At 35.6% G+C, this 22,022-nt stretch overlaps 4 protein-coding genes and 1 pseudogene across 4 annotated transcripts; all 5 read right to left on the reverse strand.

The window, feature by feature from the left end:
* Positions 1-6,573: 6,573 nt before the first annotated feature.
* LOC146902419 (protein FAR1-RELATED SEQUENCE 5-like) lies at positions 6,574-7,092 on the reverse strand. Its single transcript, XM_085737138.1, has one exon. It carries the CDS (start codon positions 7,090-7,092, stop codon positions 6,574-6,576), a length of 519 nt encoding a protein of 172 aa, XP_085593264.1.
* A 99-nt stretch (positions 7,093-7,191) lies between these two features.
* LOC146902420 (protein FAR1-RELATED SEQUENCE 5-like) lies at positions 7,192-8,084 on the reverse strand (annotated as a pseudogene).
* Positions 8,085-12,671: 4,587 nt separating this feature from the next.
* Positions 12,672-14,875, reverse strand: LOC146902421 (putative E3 ubiquitin-protein ligase LUL3). Its single transcript, XM_085737841.1, has 3 exons — positions 14,335-14,875; positions 13,112-13,622; positions 12,672-12,998 (listed from the first exon to the last, which is right to left on the reverse strand). Exons 1-3 carry the CDS (start codon positions 14,772-14,774, stop codon positions 12,885-12,887), a joined length of 1,065 nt encoding a protein of 354 aa, XP_085593967.1. The 5' UTR covers positions 14,775-14,875; the 3' UTR covers positions 12,672-12,884.
* A 526-nt stretch (positions 14,876-15,401) lies between these two features.
* Positions 15,402-18,754, reverse strand: LOC146902422 (protein BUD31 homolog 2). Its single transcript, XM_085737845.1, has 4 exons — positions 18,653-18,754; positions 17,367-17,466; positions 17,079-17,266; positions 15,402-15,816 (listed from the first exon to the last, which is right to left on the reverse strand). Exons 2-4 carry the CDS (start codon positions 17,458-17,460, stop codon positions 15,661-15,663), a joined length of 438 nt encoding a protein of 145 aa, XP_085593971.1. The 5' UTR covers positions 17,461-17,466; positions 18,653-18,754; the 3' UTR covers positions 15,402-15,660.
* Positions 18,755-20,802: 2,048 nt separating this feature from the next.
* Positions 20,803-21,675, reverse strand: LOC146902423 (uncharacterized). The gene has a single exon (XM_085737844.1). The coding sequence runs from the start codon at positions 21,549-21,551 to the stop codon at positions 21,057-21,059; it is 495 nt and encodes a 164-aa protein (XP_085593970.1). The 5' UTR covers positions 21,552-21,675; the 3' UTR covers positions 20,803-21,056.
* Positions 21,676-22,022: the final 347 nt, after the last annotated feature.

Consider the following 22,022-nt stretch of genomic DNA (forward strand, 5'->3'; position numbering starts at 1 on the left):
GAACACGACCGTGTCAATATAAACACACGATCGTGTGTGATTCCTTGCCATTTTTTGTGATAAGTTCCGGGGACTTCGCACACGACCGCATCAAACAAACACACGGTCGTGTGTATGCTTCAATAAAAATTCTAGTTCCCGATAAATGAACACGACCGTGTCAATATAAGCACACGATCGTGTGTGATTACTTGCCATGTTTTGTGATAAGTTCCGGGGACTTCGCACACGACCGCGTCAAACAAACACACGGTCGTGTGTATGCTTCATAAAAATTCAAGTTATAAGGCCGGTAGGATTTCACACGACCATGGGAAAATCCACACGACCGTGACTAACTTAAAGCCACAAAATATTAATTCTAACCCACCCATTCACGCATTTTCCATCGGTTACATCTCAAACTTCTCTCAACTTCTCAACTTCTCTCTCAACTTCTCTCAACTTCTCAACTTCTCTTCATCAAAACCACCCAAATCTTTCAAACAAATTAACACCAAATCAATCTAATACAAAAACATAACATTATTGAACCCATCTTCTCTCTTCTTCTCGTGCGTTAACATCGGTCATCACCCTCACCAACCGGAAATCCGGCGAACTCGAAGTAAGTTTTCTGTAAACCCTAGTGTGTCTATGACTCGATTCTTCAAATTAGTTTGTAATGATAGTGCTACCAACTGCAATTGTATTTGTATAGTGTCTATTTCCTATGAATTTGATTTTTATTGTTAATGAAGTAAGTTTTCTACAAACCCTAGTGTGTCTATGACATCTGATTCTTCAAATTAGTTTGTAATGATAGTGCTACCAACTGCAATTGTGTTTGTATAGTGCCTCAAATTCATATTGTTTGTATACGAATTAGTTATTTTATTTGGTTTTTAATTAGGACAATAAGGTATAAGGGTGTGTGTTTGTGTAAGCTTTCATGTGAGTATACATTTAAAACATAAGTTATGATAGTGCCTCAAATTGCAATTGTGTTTGTATATGAATTAGTTATTTTATTTGGTTTTCAATTAGGACAATTTACCCATAACCCTAATCAAAAGAGAAAAAAGAGAAGATGATTTTTTATTTTTGTTACTAATATTGCTATTGTGTTTGTATATGAATTTGTGGGAGTGGTTTGTCTTTATTTGCATAAAATGATTTTTCAATTAGGATAATAAGGTATAAGGGTGTGTGTTTGCGTAAGGTTTCATGTGAGTATACAATTAAGATTGATTAATAACATTTTTTTTGTTTGCGATAGAAAATCACAATTTGAAACATGGCTTCCAAGAGAAAGGCAGCGATGTTGGTGGCGGCTCCAACGGCAAGAAGAAGAAGGGTAGCGCTAATGAGCCGGGAATTATCCCGAGCAACAAATCCTGAAAGGACGAGGTTTAACAAGCTTGCACACAGAGAAATACTACCAAATAGGTATCTCGATCCGGATGCTTTAAATGCATTAGGTATAGAAGCCGATGTTAGGACACTAATTAATAACATAGGCCGGAATGAATTCGTAGGAGAAACACACTATACCTATGAAACCATCACTCGTGAATTCACGAGTACCTTAAGTTTTGATCGGGACGTAGACAATGTGACGGACCCGAAACACAAGGTCTCATTTAGTCCGGTTAACGTTGAGTTCAGCATGTCACTAAATGAATTACGTGACAAAATGGGTTTCGGCAGTGCGGGGCTCATTCATGGTTCTCACAATGAGGCTACTAAGCCTCATAATTATGACCAACGGTCGTTTTGGTTACGGATAAGTGGCCGGGAGAATTATGAATCTAGAAGTGCAAAGGCTAGTATGATACACAACCCCGTTTTTCGCTACGTGCACGAATTATGTCCCGTAGCATTTTCGGTAGGGCCGAAACGGGAACGGTGAGGGCCGATGAGCTTTTTCTCTTATGGGCTATGGTTAACAAGTGTGCTTGTTAACACCGGCTACTATCTTTTGAGCCATATGGCATCTGTGGCGGGGGCACATAAAGGTAAGATAGTGGTCTGGGGGTGATTAGTTTCATTGCTTACAAATTGGGGTTGCTTTTACCGGATGAAGAAGCATACATGCGAACTATGAAATTGATATTGATTTTTGTAAGAATATACATATGGTTAGGGATCTAGGGAATAAAGTGAATTTTCGATTGTTGATATTCGGCAAAGATTCAATTGTACCGCTGCATCCATCGAGAACTCGACATCACAAACGTAGAAAATTGGCTTTATCATGATGTAGCACCACGGGTAACACAAGAGCGGCATGCGCAAGATGAACTCGATGAGCATCATGCGCAAGATGAACCTCAAGAGCAGCATCATCAAGATGAAGAAATGGGTGTTGACCACGAAGTACACCAACCGGTCGGAGGCATGGAAGATGAAGCGGATTGGCGTCGAAGGGTGGAGGCAAAGATTGACAACCAAGGAGAAATGCTTCTTGCAATAATGCAACACTTGAACATCAAATCTCCTCAACTTGGTCCAGAATGAACACGTTGTAGCACTTGGTTACTTTAATGTTTTTTATTTTTATTTTTATTTTGAAAATGCTCCTTTTCGGACTTGCGACCCTTGTTGCAATATTATGTGAACAATGAATCCAAGTTCTATTTTGTTGTAATTTATTTAGCTCTAAACTTGTTTGCTAAATTTGTTCCATATTGAAAATTAATTTGTTCTTGGTCTGTACAAGGAATGCATGCACTATTTTATGATGAATGACATTAGTTAATGCATGAAGGAACAAAAATCCTACGAGAGGCTAAGATATATAAGCTCAATTGATATTTCATAACCAAGATATATAAGCTCAATTGATATTTCATAACCAAGTGTCTTTCCACACGACCGTGTTATGTATACACACGACCGTGCATATTAAACTACAGAGGCTATTCGGGACAAGTACATTCCCACACGACCGTGTTCGTCATACACACGACCGTGTGTATTAAACTAATATAAAATGGCAGAGTCTTCATACACGACCGTGTTCTAAGTACACACGACCGTGTGCTTTAAATTGACATAAATATTCCATTTAAGCCCCACCATTCACTCATTCTCAACAGTTTCAAAACTTCACTCATTCCATTAAAGCAAACACTATTCACGACCTTCTTCTCCAAAAATTCATCATAACCACTTGAATCTTTCAAGACAAAAGCACCAAATCAATCCAAGTCTTCCTTCTTCTCTCATACTTCCTTATCTCTCCAGATCTTACTTGTAAGTGACTATTAGTCTTATTCTTCATCTTTATTTCTACAAATCTTCCATGTTATTTCTACAAATCTTCCTTGTTAAAAAAATAACATGACTCTCAATTCTCATTATTTATATATTTATTTAACTATTGAATGATATGGGTGTATTTGAAAGTTTGGGCAATATAATTGGAATTTATTCTTTTACTCACAAAAGAAAATGATTTGATTTTATACATGCATTTGGTTAAATACTACTATTTGGTGGTTGTATTTGGTTATGAATCTTGTGTTTGTGTTTCTATATAAATTTAATCATAACCCTAACCCTAATCAAAATATAAGGACCCTTTTGATTGTTGTTACTAAATGTGGTAGTGGTAATGTGGTAGTGGTTTCTCTTTAAGATTGATTTATAACCGGTTTTTTACTTTGCGACGGGAACAAAAGTGTTGAAAAATGGCTTCTAAGGGAAAGGGAAAGGGAGTTGATGTTGGTGGCACTTCTTACGGCACCAAGAAAAAGGGTATACGTAATGAGAGAGGAATTATTCGACCTCCGAATCCGAAAGGGAAAGGTACAACATGCTTTCCAACGAGAGAAATCTGTGTGAATAGGTATCCCGATCCACGTGCTTTAGAGGCATTCGGGATAAAATCCAATGTTATGACACTCCTTAATAACATAGGTTGGACTGATTTTGTAGGAGAACCGCATTACACCTTTGTAACATCTACACTTGAATTTATGAGTACCCTCTCGTTTTGTTCCGGATAGAGAAAATTCCAAAGTTTCATTTAGCCTCGGTAACGTAGAGTACAACATGTCACTTTCTCGGTTTGTGACAAAATGGGTTTCGCAAGCGCGGGGCTCATTCATGTCTCTCGTAACCGCGTTAATAGGCCTCAAAATTATGACCAACACGAGTTTTGGTCACAAATAATCGGGCGGGGCCATTTTGAATCTAGAGCGCCAAGGCTAGTATGATCCAAAACCCCGTTTTCCGCTATTTACATAGAGTTATGGCCTGCACCATATTCGGTAGGCCGAAACGGCAACAATGAGGGCTGATGAGCTATTCATTCTATGGGCTATGGTTAACAACCGTGCCGTAAACACTCGGCTACTACCTTCTTAACCATTTGGCATATGTGGCGGCTCAATCCAAAGGTAAGATGATGGCGGGGGGATTGATTAGTTTCATCGGTTGGAAGTTGGGAGCGAAATTGGCAACCGATGAAATTGGCATTGAGGGGAAATACACCATTGATATTGATTTTTGTAAAACTATACATATGGTTAGGGACATAGATGGTGAAGGCAGGAATTTTAGATTGTTGGTATCCGACGAAGATTCAATTTTGTTGCGGATCCATTGAGAATCGACACAACAAATCTTGCAAACCGGCTTTATAATGATGTAGATCAACAGTACCTCCAGTGGCAGCTCGCACAAGATGAAGAAATGGGTGAGGGGCAACAACCTATGGAAGGAAGGGAAAATGACGATGATTGGCGTCGAAGGATGGAGGATAAGGCGACAGACTTATGAGGAGGTTATACTCATCGGACAAATGCTTGCATCACAAATGCGATATCCTCCAAACTCGGTCCACAATAATCGACTTGCACCTATTGTACCTTATTTAGCTCTGAACTTCTTTGAAAAATTATCATGTTGTTGTAATTTGTTGTAACTTATTTAGCTCTTAACTTATTTACCTCGTACACATCCATGATGGATACTCTCGTATGTTGTCTAAATATTTAATTTTAATCATGGTTGGTTCAATTGGATGGATATGTGCACTTGCTAGTCCAAAAAAGTTCAATACGGACATGCTCAAATACCGAGATTGTCACACACGACCGTGCCAAATTCACACACGGTCGTGTGTTTAATGCGTGCACACTACATACTATCGACCGTCACACACGATCGTGTCAAATGTGTGCGCGGTCGTGCGCACTGCCATTACATAATTAATGAAACAACCGGTGAGTGTATGCACGACCGTGCCAACTACACACACGGTCGTGTGGGTCCCCATATTAAAAAAAACCCTTTTTTACTTTCTTTTTATGCACCTTTTTCAATTTTTTCCGCACATTTTCCCGATTTTGTTATGCGGATTAAAGTGTACCGCTTAATTATTATAAGATGATGTTTCATATTTGTAGATTTATAATGCTTAAAAACATCGACATAATATTGACATCGAAGTAATCGTAAAACAAACATTTAATTCAAATTGTTAAGTTTTGGTCTCGGTACATACCAAGCCACATACGAATATTCATAACTTCAAGATAACTACTTTTGAGTTTCAGGGAACTCAAACAACAAAACACACAACGCATAACTTTAAATTTAATACAAATTCTAAACCTGAAGTCTCAGCACACACAAACCTACAAACACGGTTTTAACAAACTACATAAAACAACCAAATTCTTCGATCCACGAACATCTCCACTTTAACAACATTCTTCAAAGTTCAATCTCCTCCATCACTTATCACACTTAATTCAAGTCCTCCTATATTGTCAAAAAATATTTAATTAGTTTAAAACTTTGATAAGAATATGGACATTTCTAAGATAATACAATAACAACTTCATACATACCATAGGAACGTTCCACTCGTCATTGTCATCATAAAATTCCTGTTCATGATCGGTTCGAGTCTATAGTTGCTCTGTGACGGAACCGACATGACACGCGGTTGTGACCCTTTCCTCCACATACTCCACATTTAGGCGTGTTCCGTTTTTTGTTCGCATTTGCATTTCGAGTTGAAGAATCGGCCGCTGCTCCGCCTCTTTTCCTACGCCGCCGCGGATTACCTAAACTTCTCCCCGTCGCCGGACCCACACCAAACACCTCATCAACTTGACCCATGTTGAATGATTCCAATGTCTCGGTGTGTTTTTCAACCATTTCAATGGTTTTGTGTATATAATCTGGATTGCCACACTTTAACACGGCGTTTGCCATCCTCTTGCAACGCTCCACAAACATAACATACGTAGTTACAAAAGCAGGATCCCGTGACTTGAACTATTGGCATTTTGTGCATTGATTGCATCTTTAGCACTTTTGGTCCATCGTTCCATCACAACGGTTCCGGCAATTTTCTTATGTTCATATGCACTAAAACACCTACGACATGTTCACAAGGAATACCAAATGTCTCCAATCTCTTGCACGAGCATTCAAATTTTAATTGTTCTTGACAATATGAAACCTGTCCAATGAATGTCATGTCTCGGGTATTTGAAAACATTATAATTATAAATCGAACCATTGCACACGGTTTCTTCGATCTTACAACGACAAGCTCTCTCCAATACAGGCCTAAAAATCTTGAAAACCTGACCTTGTGTAGATTTTTGCAGCCGACTTCTCTAAACATTTAAGTTGAGTTTGCAAAACGATTTCACCAAAGGAAGATGCATAATCCGCCTCTATTTCTCTGTATCTCACATAATTAAGCCACCGGATAAAATGATTTAAAAATCCACCGAGATTTGACAACACACTAACATATTTTCCAAATTCGGAATGAAGACCTTCACATCTTGAGGTTGTTCTAAACCCGGCATAGATAATGTACCCCGAATGTGGGCGAGTTGACCATTGATTCCGCTTCTCATACAGCTCATGAATCCACTTGTTATTTTCTAACCCAAATTCACCGACCAAATTCTCCCACCTACTTTCAAACTCTTCGATATCAATATCACCGAACATACATCGTTTGAACTTCGGGACAAATTGTGGATTTTTGATATTGCTTGCGGCATTTCTTGCCAAGTGCCGGGCACACAAACGATGATGAGCATTTGGAAATACTGTTCTAATAGCATTTCTCATGGATAAATCTCCGTCGATTATAACCGACACAGTGCCTTTCCGTCCATTGCCTCAAGAAATTGTTGCAAGAGCCACACGTAAGTTTCCTCGGTTTCATCACTAACAATTGCACTTGCCGAATATTACACTTTGATTGTGATGATTTACTCCGGAAAAAATAACCAACGGTGTGTTATATTTAATTTTTTTATAAGTAGCATCAAAAGCCAAAACATCTCCAAACACTCGTGTAGTCCATTCGGCTAACACCATCGCACCAAAATAAATGTTGAAGTGATCCATCTTCCTTAACAAAGGTGCTTCCGGTACATCATATCGTCCGTACTAGACAACCCCTTCGTAAATTCAATTGCTTCCTCTCGCATCGAACTCTTCGTCTCCCTATCCTTGAATTGCTCATTGTACATGGTCCTTCTTGAATATCCTAGATGTCTGAATCCACCGGCTTGTGAAGCAAAAAAACCATAGATACGTGACGTAGGAATGCCGGCTTTCCTCATTGCTTTCATTTGGTATTTGTCATAATCACTCATCTTTCTATGTGCAGTAGCATCCCCTCATACTTATTATCCAAAAATGAGTGATTATGAACATCGTCAAACATTTTTATGTACCACCGTTCACTACCGTAGTCAACGTGAACTTGAATTCTTGCCATACACCCACACCTACTAGCCGGCTTCGCTCTCTTTTTCTAGACGGATTATTGTCATTCCTTGCATCCCGGAAACCTTCTCTATGACAAACAAAGGTTTGTTGAATGGCATCGCCATGCTTGTTCTTAACAACACGGGATCTTCTACCGCAAATCCGTGCACACAACCGTACCTATTGTAAAACTTGAATGCAACTAGACGATCCGAAAAATGGTACATCATAAAGTCATCATAACTTAATTCCTTGAAATTAATTTTCTCAAGGTCGGTCATGCAATCAACCGCAAATTCATCATCAAAACTGCACCCATACGTCGAATTGTACGTGTCTTCCATATCATCATCCGAGGAACGCACGACACTTTCCGAAGAAGAGCCACCGTCCAAGTCCCGTAGAATATAACATGCTAAATAGCTCGGTAATTGCAAAACCTACAAGCATAATTACCGTACGGTTTTTCGCTAATATATGCAACTTCTATAATATTTTAGACAACAATGTAATCACTTGAACATACCTCTGAACCTTCCACACCTACGATGCCTTCCCGGTTATGTTGCTCACATTTGAAACTTGAAAAATTTCAAGAATTTCACTCATATCCATTTTGATGTTCCTAATGCATACATAAATTGAATTAGACACAATCACTTTTATAGCCAACGGCAGGAAAACTAGGTTGGGTATAGCAGTAGAAGAAAAAAAAACTTATTCAATGACATTAACTCACACACGACCGTGCCACAAATCTACACGGTCGTGTGTTTGCTTCAAGACGAATCCTACTAGTTTCAGTGAGTTTACACACGACCGTGTGTTTAATCCGCACGACCGTGTGTTTAATGCATAAAAGTAAATCTACAATTCGAAAATGAAGAACACACAAGAACAACAACTTCAATGGTGACCATCTTGTTCAAAATGCATTTACGGTATAAAAACTAGTACTAGTATACAACAAACATACTTCATCATATCTACCAAGCTTATACATACCTTCAAGTTTAAAGATTTCAAAATTCTACCAACACCTTCAATGAATCCAGTATCTACAAACCAAACATATATCCAATCTCCAAACTTCAATGGAAAAATGAACCGATATTGAACAATATTGTTGATGGGTAGGTTGGTTGATGGTGAGTGAAAATTTTATGTTAATGGGTAGGTTGAAGAAATGATGGATACTATGAAGAAATGAAGAACAAGATGAAGGACAAGAGAATCAAGGAACCGTAAAAAAAACAAATAACAAATGTGAGAAACTAATTTGCTATGTGTTGGTGTGAAATTACTACTCTCAATGTTCAAGTTTTGGGGGTGTATACGAAAAAACAATAAAACCAATATTTCCTAATATAATATGTTTTTTTTATTAATTATTTATTTTTAGCAGGTCAATTCGACCCCACCAAAACCTCGTCTTTGCAGGTAAATGCACAACTTGTGTTGTGTGCACAAGTATTGCATTTGTCCATTCTAAATGGGACCCTATTTGAACGGTGGTTATAATTAAAGGAACCATGCACAAAATTAAAAATTGGTTTTCCGTCTAAACAAAGAGACATTAGCATAAATTTTATTAATTATACTAACAACGCACGGTCTTTTTTTTTATGTAGTGCCAATTGTGCATATTTTTTTTGGTCAAGTAGTTTAATGGTTGAAACTCACACATTTTAAATATGAAAAAGTAGGATGTGCAGAGTTTAAACATCGGTCTCTATATATATATATTATGCATTGTTCCTACCAACCGAATTAAGCTCACAGAGACGAGGTTTATGCACATTTTAATAAAGAAAATAATATGAACAATTGGTAATGATTCAATTCATATTTACAAGGGTACAAATTCAATATTGACCTGAGAACCTCTTTGATTAAAATAACATACAGTAAGTAATTTTATCAACGCTTTTTAGGTTCTCCTATTTCTGCGAGTTTTCAAGACCTAACTCACATTTTTTTCCATCATAAATATTAATAATTAGAATTTAGCTAAATTGATCCTAAAATGTAAAAGTTTCTGTTTTATGGCTAAGGTAGTAAGGTACTAAGGTGGATCTATTGCGGACCTTTTCTGACCTCAAATGCCAACAAATCCGAATTAAAGGAAAAAGAACAATAATATTTAATTTATTATACTAGCATATGATTGTGACTAGCACAGCTGTGATGTCATAAATTTTATAAGAGTGAAAAAATGATGGGCAAATTTTTTGTGTGAGTTTAATAGACTACCTATATTTAGAATATGATATTTACAAATTTCTGTCAATAAGGTTCTAATGTGGAATGACTTGGGCAGCCATGCAACCCACTTCCATATATGTTGAAGACTTCACATGATGAATCACATGGTGTTTGGACAGTGATTGATTACTAGAGAAGAATATGAATGAATTTGCACAATGAAGTAGTGGGGTTGGGGAGGGAGTATTTATTGAGTCTCACCTAGAAGAGTACAATTTCAGTTGCAGTTTGCATCTCACACATGGTTTCTTTTTTATATATAGCTTTAGATTTTAGTATGGTAAGGGAAATTAATAATGGAGTGTAGGTGCTGAGAAGTTTTGACCACAAGGGAAAGTTTTGATTCTTACAGTACCGTTCAACTTTAACCTTTCGTTCTATTTATTTTCATCTAATCAAGATTTTTTGCATTCATGCATTTGAGATATTAGTAATCGATCGATTAACATTTGATTATCTGAAAATACGTAGATTTAATTTTTCTTTTATAGTTTAAAATAATAAGTTTAAATTTGAACATTTTTATCTTTATCTTGATTGTATGACTATTGATGTTCCGAATATGTGAATGTGAAAAATCTCTAAGAGCAAGGAATCAAAATTCACTTGAGAGGTGGACGTGGTCATGCATGATGCATACACACTTTAATGACTATCATTATTCCAGACATTTAACTTCAGACATTACAATAGAAAGCAAGTGAAAAAAAAGGCAGCATACAATTGAATTTGAAGGACACATGAGTATCTATTCAAGATGCCTTAGTTTTTTTCCTTTGTATATTCAGGCATTTTGTTTTTGGACGTTCTTGCTTTGTAAAAGATACTAGAATATTTTTGAGTCGGTGTGTTGAAATTTTAGGAATTTTAGTATTTAACTTTGATTGATACGGTGGTAGTACCTTACCCTTCTTCTTGGTTTTACAACTTTTCTCTTTTGCTGGACTAAAATAAGAGAAATTCTTAGGTGGTCCAGACCAATAAATTTTCTTTGGTCACAACCAAAGAAAGAAGAGAGAGAGAGAGAGAGAGAGAGAGAGAGAAAATGGAAAGTATTTGTTTATTTGTGAAGAGAGAGAAGGCAAAAACTCTATGTGTGGCCAAACCAAATTTCTTGATGCCTAGTTCACACAAGAGTTTCTCCTAAAATAAAAGGTTTATACTTTGTCTCATGTGATATTTAATACTAGCTTGTTCTAGGAGGCATGTGTTTTTACAAAGAAAATGGTCTTCAATTTGACAAAAATAATTCTTGTACAATAAGAGTACCATGTTATGTACCATAATTCTACATGTGATTTTCAAGTATAAACAAATAATTCTTTTGAAGATGAAAAACTAGCAGAAAATTTGGACAGAAGACTATATAATATAAATTAATTAATTGGATACATACATGATCTTAATTTGTGTTCTAAACTCTAATTTGATCAGAACAAAATAAGAGACAACTACATTATTATTGGAAGTGCGATAATTTTCCATAATGTCAATGATGGCAGATATTACGCAATGATAACCACAATGACATTTTTTTTTTCCGAACAAAATAAGAGACAACTATCAACGATAGATTGGTTCAAATGGTAAGGGGTTTGAACTTCTTAAGCACGTGGTCAATCGGGTTCAATTTCTAACTCATACATATGAAAAGAACATATATTGTGTGTTCCATATATTCTCAGATGAAATTAGTCATCGTTAAACTACGATGGAAACTTCGTAAAAATATCACTTTTAAAAAAAAAAAAGGCAACTAAGATTTAAGCTTGGGTTTCATGTTATCTTCACCCATAATTAACCTTGAGTGGTTTGCCATTCAATTGATTACTATAAGAGACAGACTTGTAGTGCCATATAAATCACCTTTACTATGGTGATTTGATGAAGTAAATTGCAAGAAAGGCCGTTTACTAAGCAATAATGAGAATTTCTGCCATTAATTAAATATAGTAGCCGCAGCCGTAAATTTTCTTCAAATGCCCAAATATTCCTTTATTATCATTTCCTAAATTGAGTGTCACATGGGTAGGATTTTTGAAAACCAAGGATTTTTCTACGACAATTACTTAGGTGAGTGTCACATGTGATATACAATACAACGATACTTAAAAATTGTTTAAAACTTCGCCAATAAGTGATGTCACCGTCTTTAAGTAGAAGTTCATGTTCATACGTTACAAGTTATAATAGCTAAGAGACTTCTTAGTTGTTACCTATGATTTATTTCTACATTTTGGTCCAAAAGTTAATAATGTCTGAAAACATGTCCAAACTTTGAAGATTCTGATTTTGTACCAACATAAACTCTACCTTGTATGCCAATATTAGGTAACCGTCTTTCTTTTTATTAGTGAAAAGAAAATAAAGAACATCCAACACCTAAAATCTTTACTTTTTTCTTTATACCACTTACTGTACATCACACTCATTGATAAACCAATGCTTTCATCAAAGTCATTTATCATGACAAGTTTTAAAATTTGAATTACTAAATGTGAAAAGCATAAAGGAAGGAGCAAGAATATGTTTAACACCATAGCTTTATACATATGATGATATGATTAAATTAAAAAAGCTATGATAATTTTCAAAAACAAATCATTAGAGGAACCTTCACCCTCAAGATACATTACAAAGAGGTTTTCTAGCGACCAAACCAGATCTACAATGCAAATGATATCACTCACAGACAAAATAGTCACCTGTACAATATAAATGAGCAGGAGTAACATTCAACAGTTAAAAAACCACATAGAATCTAATTTTATATTGATTACAATACATATGAACTATAAACAGATTATTGACAACAATTTACATAAAGTGAAGAAAAAAAATCATGTTCTTATTCATCTTGGATTCAGGGTAAAATGATGTCATTGGTCATCATTGTTTATCTTGATCTCTATCAGTTGCTCAATTGGTTGGCGGCATATAGGGCAATTGTTTGATTGAACCCGCAAAGCTTTTGCACACTCGCTGCACATACACTGAAAAATACAACAAACGTAATATGAAAATAATCAAAATAGTGAAGTGGGTGGATATAATGCAACATAATACACATTATGTGAAAAACCAAACAAACAACTAGTAATGATACCATGTGTCGGCAAGGTAAGACAGCAGTATCCTTTGGTTCTGTCATGCATATTACACACTCCTTTCCAGGATCATTACGATCGAAATCAGGTGCTGTTGAGTTACCAATTCCATATAACTCTCTCAACTCATAACGAACTTGATCGATCCATAGAATTTGCCTAACCACTTTAACCTGGAAAGGACCAGTGTCACTGTTTTTCTCCAAAACAGCTTGAGTTATTTGCATGTGAGGGGATGCATCTACTAAGGAACTGACAGGAGTATCATGATCTTCCAAAGGCGTTGATTCAGCGCATATTACGAGGGGAAATATGTCTTCTTCAGGTGAAGGGTTTGAAAGATCATCCAAATCAAAGAAACCTAAGTCAATACCTGTTCCTGATGGCTGACAAAATTTCTGGCCAATTCCTTTCTGGAATGGGAACGTGATCGGCTCAAATGCTTCGGGAAATAGAGGAACAAACCTACATTGATGTTCTTCTTCTCTGGCTAAGTAGAAGATCGTAATTCTGGTCATTACAAATAAAAGGAACATTAGATCACTGTACAAGCAAAAACAATTTCATTCCATCAATGAAACACTGTCCCAGACAAAGATACAAGATACGATACTGATATGTCGACGCCAGTCATAATTTGAAACAAAACCGAATAATTGAAAGTAGTAGCATGTGCCGGTGTCGACACTACCACGTGTCATACACAGAACACGCCTTCAATAATGTGACGCTATGTAGCATTTCATTATGTACATTTGACAATCATTCAATTGTTTAATTGTGGTTTTAAACTCTTAAGTCATTTGCAGCTCTAAGTCTAACCATTTAATTGTTGTGGTTTTAAACTATTCTTTCATTAGCAAGTGAATTTATCAGTATATAAGTCATTTGTTGCTTTCAAATAAATAAAAAAAACGGATGATAGTGAGATTAGACACACAAAAGTAAAATTGAAGAGCATAAAGAGTTGGAATTGTGAAAATTTAGTTCTTGTTCTAAAACATTACTGAATATTCAATTGACAGGTAAGGAAATTGCAATATATCCATCCACAGGGCCCTTTTAATTAAGATAAACATAAACTAATAACCTAATTACTACGCAATGGTGAAACTGAGATAGAATTAACGCAAAACACTTTATAGCTTTTGCAAAATCACAGTAGCTCACCGTGATACCAAACATGCAGTAAGAAAAGTAGAAAAGGCGTTGATAGACGAACCTGCCAGGATAGAGGGCATCGAAAACAAAGGAAATCAAGTGGTGATCAGGATTGTTGGGATCCTGGTAAAGCTGCAGAGTGTGTTTATGCAAGTTCACATCATTCCTTACCTTCTTTGCAGTTTCATGGCCAGTGTATGGAGGTGGTGGTGGAAGTGCTTGAACAACATCTACATCAAGTGGTTGAGTATTTGTTGTTGCATAGAAAGGGTGGTGAGGCTGAGGCAGCATGGAATTGGCAGGAGTGTATCCATTTGAGTAGTATTGATGAGGAGGAGGAGGAGGGAAGTAACCTTGAGGAGGCTGTGGCTGTGGCATCAGAGGCTGAGGCTGAGAAGAGTAATAATAGTAAGGAGGTGGTGGATAGTGTTCATGGTAACTATGTCTTCTTCTACTTATGTTTCTGTTATTACTGTTATTATTACTCCATGAACCACCCATCTCACACTCACTCACTCAACTGAAAATTGGAACAGGATGGTGTGTGTCAACTCCAGATCCAATTCTTTTTTCTTTTCCACTAACACAATACAACACCACTTGCCAATTTTTAATCCTTGCTTCCCTTTTCATCTTTTCTTTGGCGTGTATATATTTACTTCATAAATATATTATAAAAAAATTGCAATGTGATAGGAAAAAAGTAAAAGATATTTTTTGTATGATTATTTAAGTTTAAACACACACGTAGCTTGTTAGGCTAAGAATTGGTTTTTCTTGTGAACTGCAAACAAAACAGATGCTCTTGAGTCTTGATTGACTATCTTAATTTTTTTATAGAAATAACTTATACACACAACACATATGTCATATTTATGCTATAAGCCAAAGATGATTTGAGTTTAAACACATTTCACAAAAAATTGTCACTCGGATTTGAAGATTTCTTCATCAGAAGAGTTGACTGGAGATAGATGACATTAATCAACCATTTTCTAAACAGTATCCAATTTTTTTTTTTAGTTTTTTGCTTAAAAAATGAACAACGTAAGAAATTGATTAAAGTGATGGATAAACTTGAAGCAACAAAACAATATTTATGTGTTTGTATTGACTATTGAGCGAAGGTAGAAGAAGTCTAACAATTAATAATAATACACAAGGGGCGAAAGAGTATTACAAGTTGTTCGATTATTCTACTCCAAATGTTACAAAACTCAAGTCAGGTTTTGAACTATGCGGATGATATAATAATTAACTAAAGATATTCCCAATGCATAGCTCTTGTGAAGTTAGTAAAACAGTAGTGATACAACGTAGAGGGTTTCAGAAAACAAGAACAAAATGATTCCAACAAACCCTCCAGATTAATATAATTGAGGTCCAATCAATCCCCACTTGCACAACCCTTGCAACCACAATGAACACACTCTATAACCTTCTCCTCCCTGAGCTCCTTGGGCACTCTGCATACACAAGTGGTGGCGAAATTGTGATCGCGTGGCTGTATGCACCTCAAGCAACATAGGCGTTCATAACCAGGCTGCAATTCAGAAACAAAAAAATCATTACTCAATTGCTCATACAGAATAAAAATCACTACTTGAAGAAAGCCATATATTTCATTTTCAACGGTTCTTAGAAATAAAAAGTAGATCAATTAACTGAAGACAATGAAAAGGCAGTAAACAACAGTGATATTGGTGATTTTCAGAATATTCATACAATTTTTTATCACACGTAACAACAACCTTGTAACCTCTAGGAAAAAAATATTGTCTAAATTGTTGATATTAATAACAAACGACAATACGACTCTCCAATTGTAAGAGTAGATTTAGTTTATTTCACAATCAAAAACATCCTTATAGATAGCAACTACGATGAATATGCAGTTAATCTTTGATGTCAAACAATTACTTTAGCAAAGGGCATTAGCTCACATTTTATATATATTCCTATATGGAGCCAAAACTAAGACATACACCAAACAACCATTCACTATTAAACAAGTTGAAGGTTACCAAGATTCACGCCATTTGGTTCATTCATTGAATATTCATCTGGCCCCTTAGAATTCTGTCTGTGGGCAAATTGTGGTAGAATCTACAAAATCTTAGAGATTTAAATATAGCCAAACCAGTGAACTACAATCAGCTTTAGGTTTTAACCGAGTTTATTATGTCTCTTGAACAATTTATTTGAGACCTTGGCTCCTTACTCACAGGCATAACTTTACAACTGTCATTGATAAAACCATTTAAAAACCAAAAGGTCACTAAATGATCAAGTCCTTTACTTTGGAGAGTTTACTCAACATAACAATTTTAATACAAATGACTTGTTGCAAATTCTAAACCTTCTACCACCATTTCTCCTAACATTCCTGTCATTTATACGGATCTAGCTAACAAGCATCAGGCAATTTATTCTTGCACTATGAGGTGACTTATTCCCTGCGAAATGACCTTTTAGGATGATCGAGAGCACCAGGTGCTATACCTTCTCGAGCAATTTTTTATGGTTTGTAGCAAAAACAAGGTGATTAGAATTTAAGGCTGCCCGTATCATTTGCAGTCCTACTGTGTATGTGGTAGGAGAGACATATCCATATGCTTAAGGTTACTTTACCTAGGGTTACACTTTCCTACTCTTGTGGTGGTAAAAGGCAAGTGTTGGTATCCCAGATATAGATTTCTCACTTCTTCCTGATCGTACTTATTCTATCTCCCGTCAAATGAAATTTACTTTCCTATAAAAAAAAAACAAAATAAATACAGAAGCACTTTCACATAAATAAAATACCTTCTTCCATTTTGCAATTAGGTTGCGGTCAGCATATCCTTGATCTAAACAGAATTCATACAATTCTTTAGAAATTTCCTTTCTCTTATGGTAGAGTTCAAATACATAGCGGCTCTTCTGGTGTGCAATTTTAAATATAGGCCACAAAGTCTCACATTTTCTTTTGCCATCATGTGGGTCATTCTCAGCTGCCACATAAAGGATATAACAATATTATTTATTACTTTCAAAGATTTCAGAATGAAAAAGAATACAGTAAGGACTAAGCATAACATATAGCATACAAACCTTCCCTCATCTTTCCTTGAAGTTCACGAAGTGTAGGCTCAATTAATTCCCAGCCTTCTGGGTATTTAACTCGGCTTGTCTTTACTTTCGGCATTTTTATCTGTCAAATGAAAATATGACATATAAGGTTCACTTTACATACATTCTAGCAAGTAACATAAATGGAACTTTAAAGGAACAAGCTATGAAGTTGTTTATAGGTCTATTCTACTTATGTTAAGAGGCACAGTTAGTTAAGAAGAGTTCACTTGGTAAGTTAGGTTAAGTTAGTTAGCGGATATAATAACAAGACATGTTGCCTATAGATAAGAGGGAGCCTAGAGAGTGAGCTATCTTATCAATTGTATATACTTGGAGCCTTTTGGCATTGGGAGAGTCTAGAGTCTCTCTAATACTCCAGGTGTTTTACTGTAAATTCTGAATTTTTCCCCATTTTATCCAATAATACCAGTTGGTTTCGATCAACTGGAATCAGAGCTGGTTGTTGGTGGCTCGGAAAGGGCTACCTACGGAGGAGCTGACCAGAAAGGCCAAGTACAGCGTTGTAGAGTGAAGCTGTCCGCAAGTCAGCTCTCATGGACGGTGCTACAGTAGGGGTTTGGGTATTATGTGCACGCAAATTCCACATCAGGCAGTATGGGATGCTCAATGGAGTGTCTGAGTGGACTTGATAGCTAGCTTTTAAGGGAGGGTACTTATCAACTTGGTAGTTAATAAACAAAGACAGAAAGTCCATTTACAAAAGTAGTTATTTATAAGCTCAAATTAACACATAAAAACAATTAGGGCCCGTTTGGATTGACTTATTTTTGAGCTTACGCAAATAAATAAGCTTTTATGTATTATTCATAAGCTTGTCAAGGTAGTTTATGAAGAAAAAACACTTATTAAGATACAATTTTCGTTAGTGAGAAGTTATGAATACATAAACACTTATTTATTTGCATAAGCTGTTTTGCATAAGTTCAAAAATAAGCCAACCCAAACAAACCCTTAGTTTATAATGTTGGCACACAGTTGCTCTACTAATAAAGCGACCACCACAACATGACATCATAAGAAAAGTTGCAACACAAATATGTTCAAATTATTCAAGAAATTTGGATACACGGAATCCATTGTTGATGATTCAAAAACCTTAAGAAATAAGCATCGTAAACTACAAAGACATTAAATTTGAAGAATAGAGTTTAAAACGTAAAGAGAAAAGGAACCACGAGCATAAGCTTAATTAAAATCACTTAGGAAAACCCTAAAAAATATTGAAGAACAGGCAGGGTACTAACCCTCAGACGACAATAAGCAAAGGTGAGCGGTGGGTGGTTGGTCGCACAACTGCCGGAAGCGACGGAGTTTACCTCGATAACCGAGAAGAAGAATGAGAAGACAAGTAGTGGTAGTGACCAGTGAGTAACTTATACGATAAATTAAATAATAAGTACTCTTAATAATAAACGATTAGTTAACTCCGTAACCAAACACGCCCTAAACTTACAAAGAGTAAGACCCAAACCCTTTTTTCGTTCTTATTTGATTTGTGAAAAAGAAAAAATATTTTAGTAATTTGATATTAAAATTTCAAATATGGATGGATAAAATAGTTTGTAAATTAGAGGATGTTTATTTTACCGTTATTCCTTAGAAATAATAAGGATCATTTTATTTTTATTTTTATTTTTTTAAAATGTGTTTGGTTCGTCAAAATAGAATCATGATGTAAAATTTAAGGGCACAAATTTAGATTTAGGGCCCAAATTTTACCAAAGAAATCACAATAAAAAATACATGATCAATAATTTCATCTTTCCCATATCATCTAGTGCATAAAATTAGTATGATTGAGAAGTCGTCATACAAACAAAGATACCTTCAGTGGGATTGTACTACTCCAAATGATATTCAAGAGAACAAAAGGTTCACCAAGATCAAGTTGCCAATCCCATTTACTAGACTTGTTTCCTTGCAAATACCAACAAACAACACTCATTCACCTTAAACCACAAACCCCTTTATCCACATGCATCCTCCAACAACATTTACGTACAAGGGAAGGTAAAACTCCCTAACTCGACGGATCCACAAGCCACCACTCTCTTGATCAAGACACGCCTTATCCCACTTCACCCGGTGAACTTTCTTAGTTTCCTCGCTACCTCCCACAAAAAATCACAAAAAGTATATTTAAGAAGAGATTCGGTAAATGAGATTATACATGTGAAAGTCTTGAAGAAAGAAAGTAGACTAGTAGCGAGGACAAAGACGAATTTCAAAAGAACTAATCAATCACTTATTGAAAGATTCCTATTATTTCATCTAGAAAGTTTTTCTTAATAAGATCAAAGCATAAAGTATTGAAAACATAAACAACAAAGGTTGCCTCCTACATGGAGACCGAGATATAATAAGAGAATATGACCAACTCTATCATTAAAAACAATCGAAACTTTCGCCAACCAAGCATCGACACATTCACATCCACCAACATACTTTTATGAAAATTAACTTTTCACACAAAATCATCTCAAACATGATAAAATTAGCTTTCGGGGCCCTAATATTCACCCAAATGTTTACACCTAATATCAATGTATCATCAGCAAATTTTAAATAAGAAATAGGCACAAGTGCTGAAGAACCATCTTTATACATCGTGTATAAACCAACCTCAATTTGGAGTGTTCATCGGTAAAGTAGACTAGTGGCGAGGACAAGACAATTTTCGTAAGAACCAATCGATCACCTAATGAGAGATTCCTATTATTTCATGCGGAAAGTTTTTTCTTAATATGATCAAAGCATAAAGTTCCAAAAACATAAACGACGAGGGTTGCCTCTTATAGGAAGCTCGTTAACAATTTAAGTTCAATCACTTGATTAACTAAGACGGGGGAGGCGAAACTTGTTCTCAACCCACTCCTATGTCATACCTAACTTTGGACAAAGTCGAGTGTCCTACTAGTAAGCATTGTATGATCCACCAAGAATATTCTTATATTCATATTAGGGTGTCTAAAAATTAAAATCACTGATTTAATAAATTTTTGGTCAACTCCCCTCAAAAATAAAATAAAATTGGTCTACTAAATTTTTGTTAATCTAAAAAATTTCTTCTCAATATAATTTCACTCATTCTATGTTTATAGAATTGGTCTCTAACGTTTTTTTTTTGCTGATTGGACAAACAAAAATACACTTCGGTCTTTTCAACATGGACATCTTAAATTATGTAGAGTATTTTTTTTTTTTTGAATAAATTATGTAGAATATTTTAAAATGTCTCTTAAAAAGTTCGTGTGGCAAATGCTTACATGCATTCCTCTATTATACTATAGCAAAAAAAAAAAACATGCAAGATGATGAACCAATTCTAAAAACGTAGAAATACTATAGCAAAAAAAAACATGCAAGATGATGAACCAATTCTAAAAACGTAGAATACAGTATAATAACAAATTTCCATAAATAAAAAAAAAGTATAAGAACAAATTTAAGAATTTTTTTTAGTAAATCCCAACTCCTATTCATTTTTCACACTTCTTCATTCTTGTCTGTCATATAATCTCCCTTTGGTAAACATAAAAACAAAAAACTATGTTACAACAATACATGCAAAAAGAAAATATAAACCCAGAATTAAAGAAGAAAAAAATATGTCACTTCCAACCCTTGACAAACAAATAGTGTAAAAAATCAAATTGAGCAGAAATCTGGCCTCATTCTCTTCCGAACTGATATAGAACCTCTTTGATGATCCCTAAAGATTTTGATCTCAGATGAATCCCTCATATCCTCAAGGCTAATATACTGTTGCTTAACCATCTTTAAGGAATTATGACATCCAGTGTCATGAATCCAAATATAAGGGTGACTAGTTTCATCATAGGAATACAACAAGTTCTTCAAATTCCCACCAACACTGCCATTCCTAGGCATATATGCCTTATATATGTTTTTACATTTGAGTCTTCTTGAAGACCCTGGCTTCAATGTATGAATCTTTTTCAGTATTGATCCTACCCTTATTTGCAGCTCAACTGGCTTATCACTTAGGTTCCATATCCTTGTCCCAAATCCCGAGCCTCGTGCTTGGTCACGGCAGCCGTCGAAGCAACCGCCAAGAGATGGAAGGCTAAAACCTTGCACTTCTCCCATGAGAGACTTCATGTGTTTCTTATTCTTGCTCATTGCATATGCAATGTGTTTCTGTGCTGTAGAAACTATGAGTTGGATAACTCAAAATAAAGTGTAGTTCTTTTGTGAATCAAGGTGTCTCATTTTTTTTATTGTGAAGCTTAGCCATGAGGCTATGATCATATAATAAAATAAAGTATGTGCAGAATTGCACTTTAGAAACCTTACAATTACAGAATAAACTGTTAAGCCCTTACATCAAGGAATTGGTAGGGTCCCTTGAACCCCAAGACTCAGCAACAAGACAGTACAAAAGTTTATTTGTGACTAAAATTGGTAGTGTATAGCTTTTCTTTTGTTTCTTTGGGAATAAAAAAGAGACTATTGGCACCAATACTAGGTGTTCAAAAGTTCATGTTGCCTCACTTTTATCACAAGGACGGTTGCTTTAGATTTAATCAATCTTGAATAAATAACATTCTGATGATAAGAAATTACAGCACCTCCTTTTTGTCTGCGGTGTGC

The sequence above is a fragment of the Medicago sativa genome, chromosome 8 (genome assembly GCF_051527215.1).
Source record: "Medicago sativa cultivar Bolivia chromosome 8, Bolivia_mono, whole genome shotgun sequence".
Taxonomy (NCBI): Eukaryota; Viridiplantae; Streptophyta; class Magnoliopsida; order Fabales; family Fabaceae; genus Medicago; species Medicago sativa.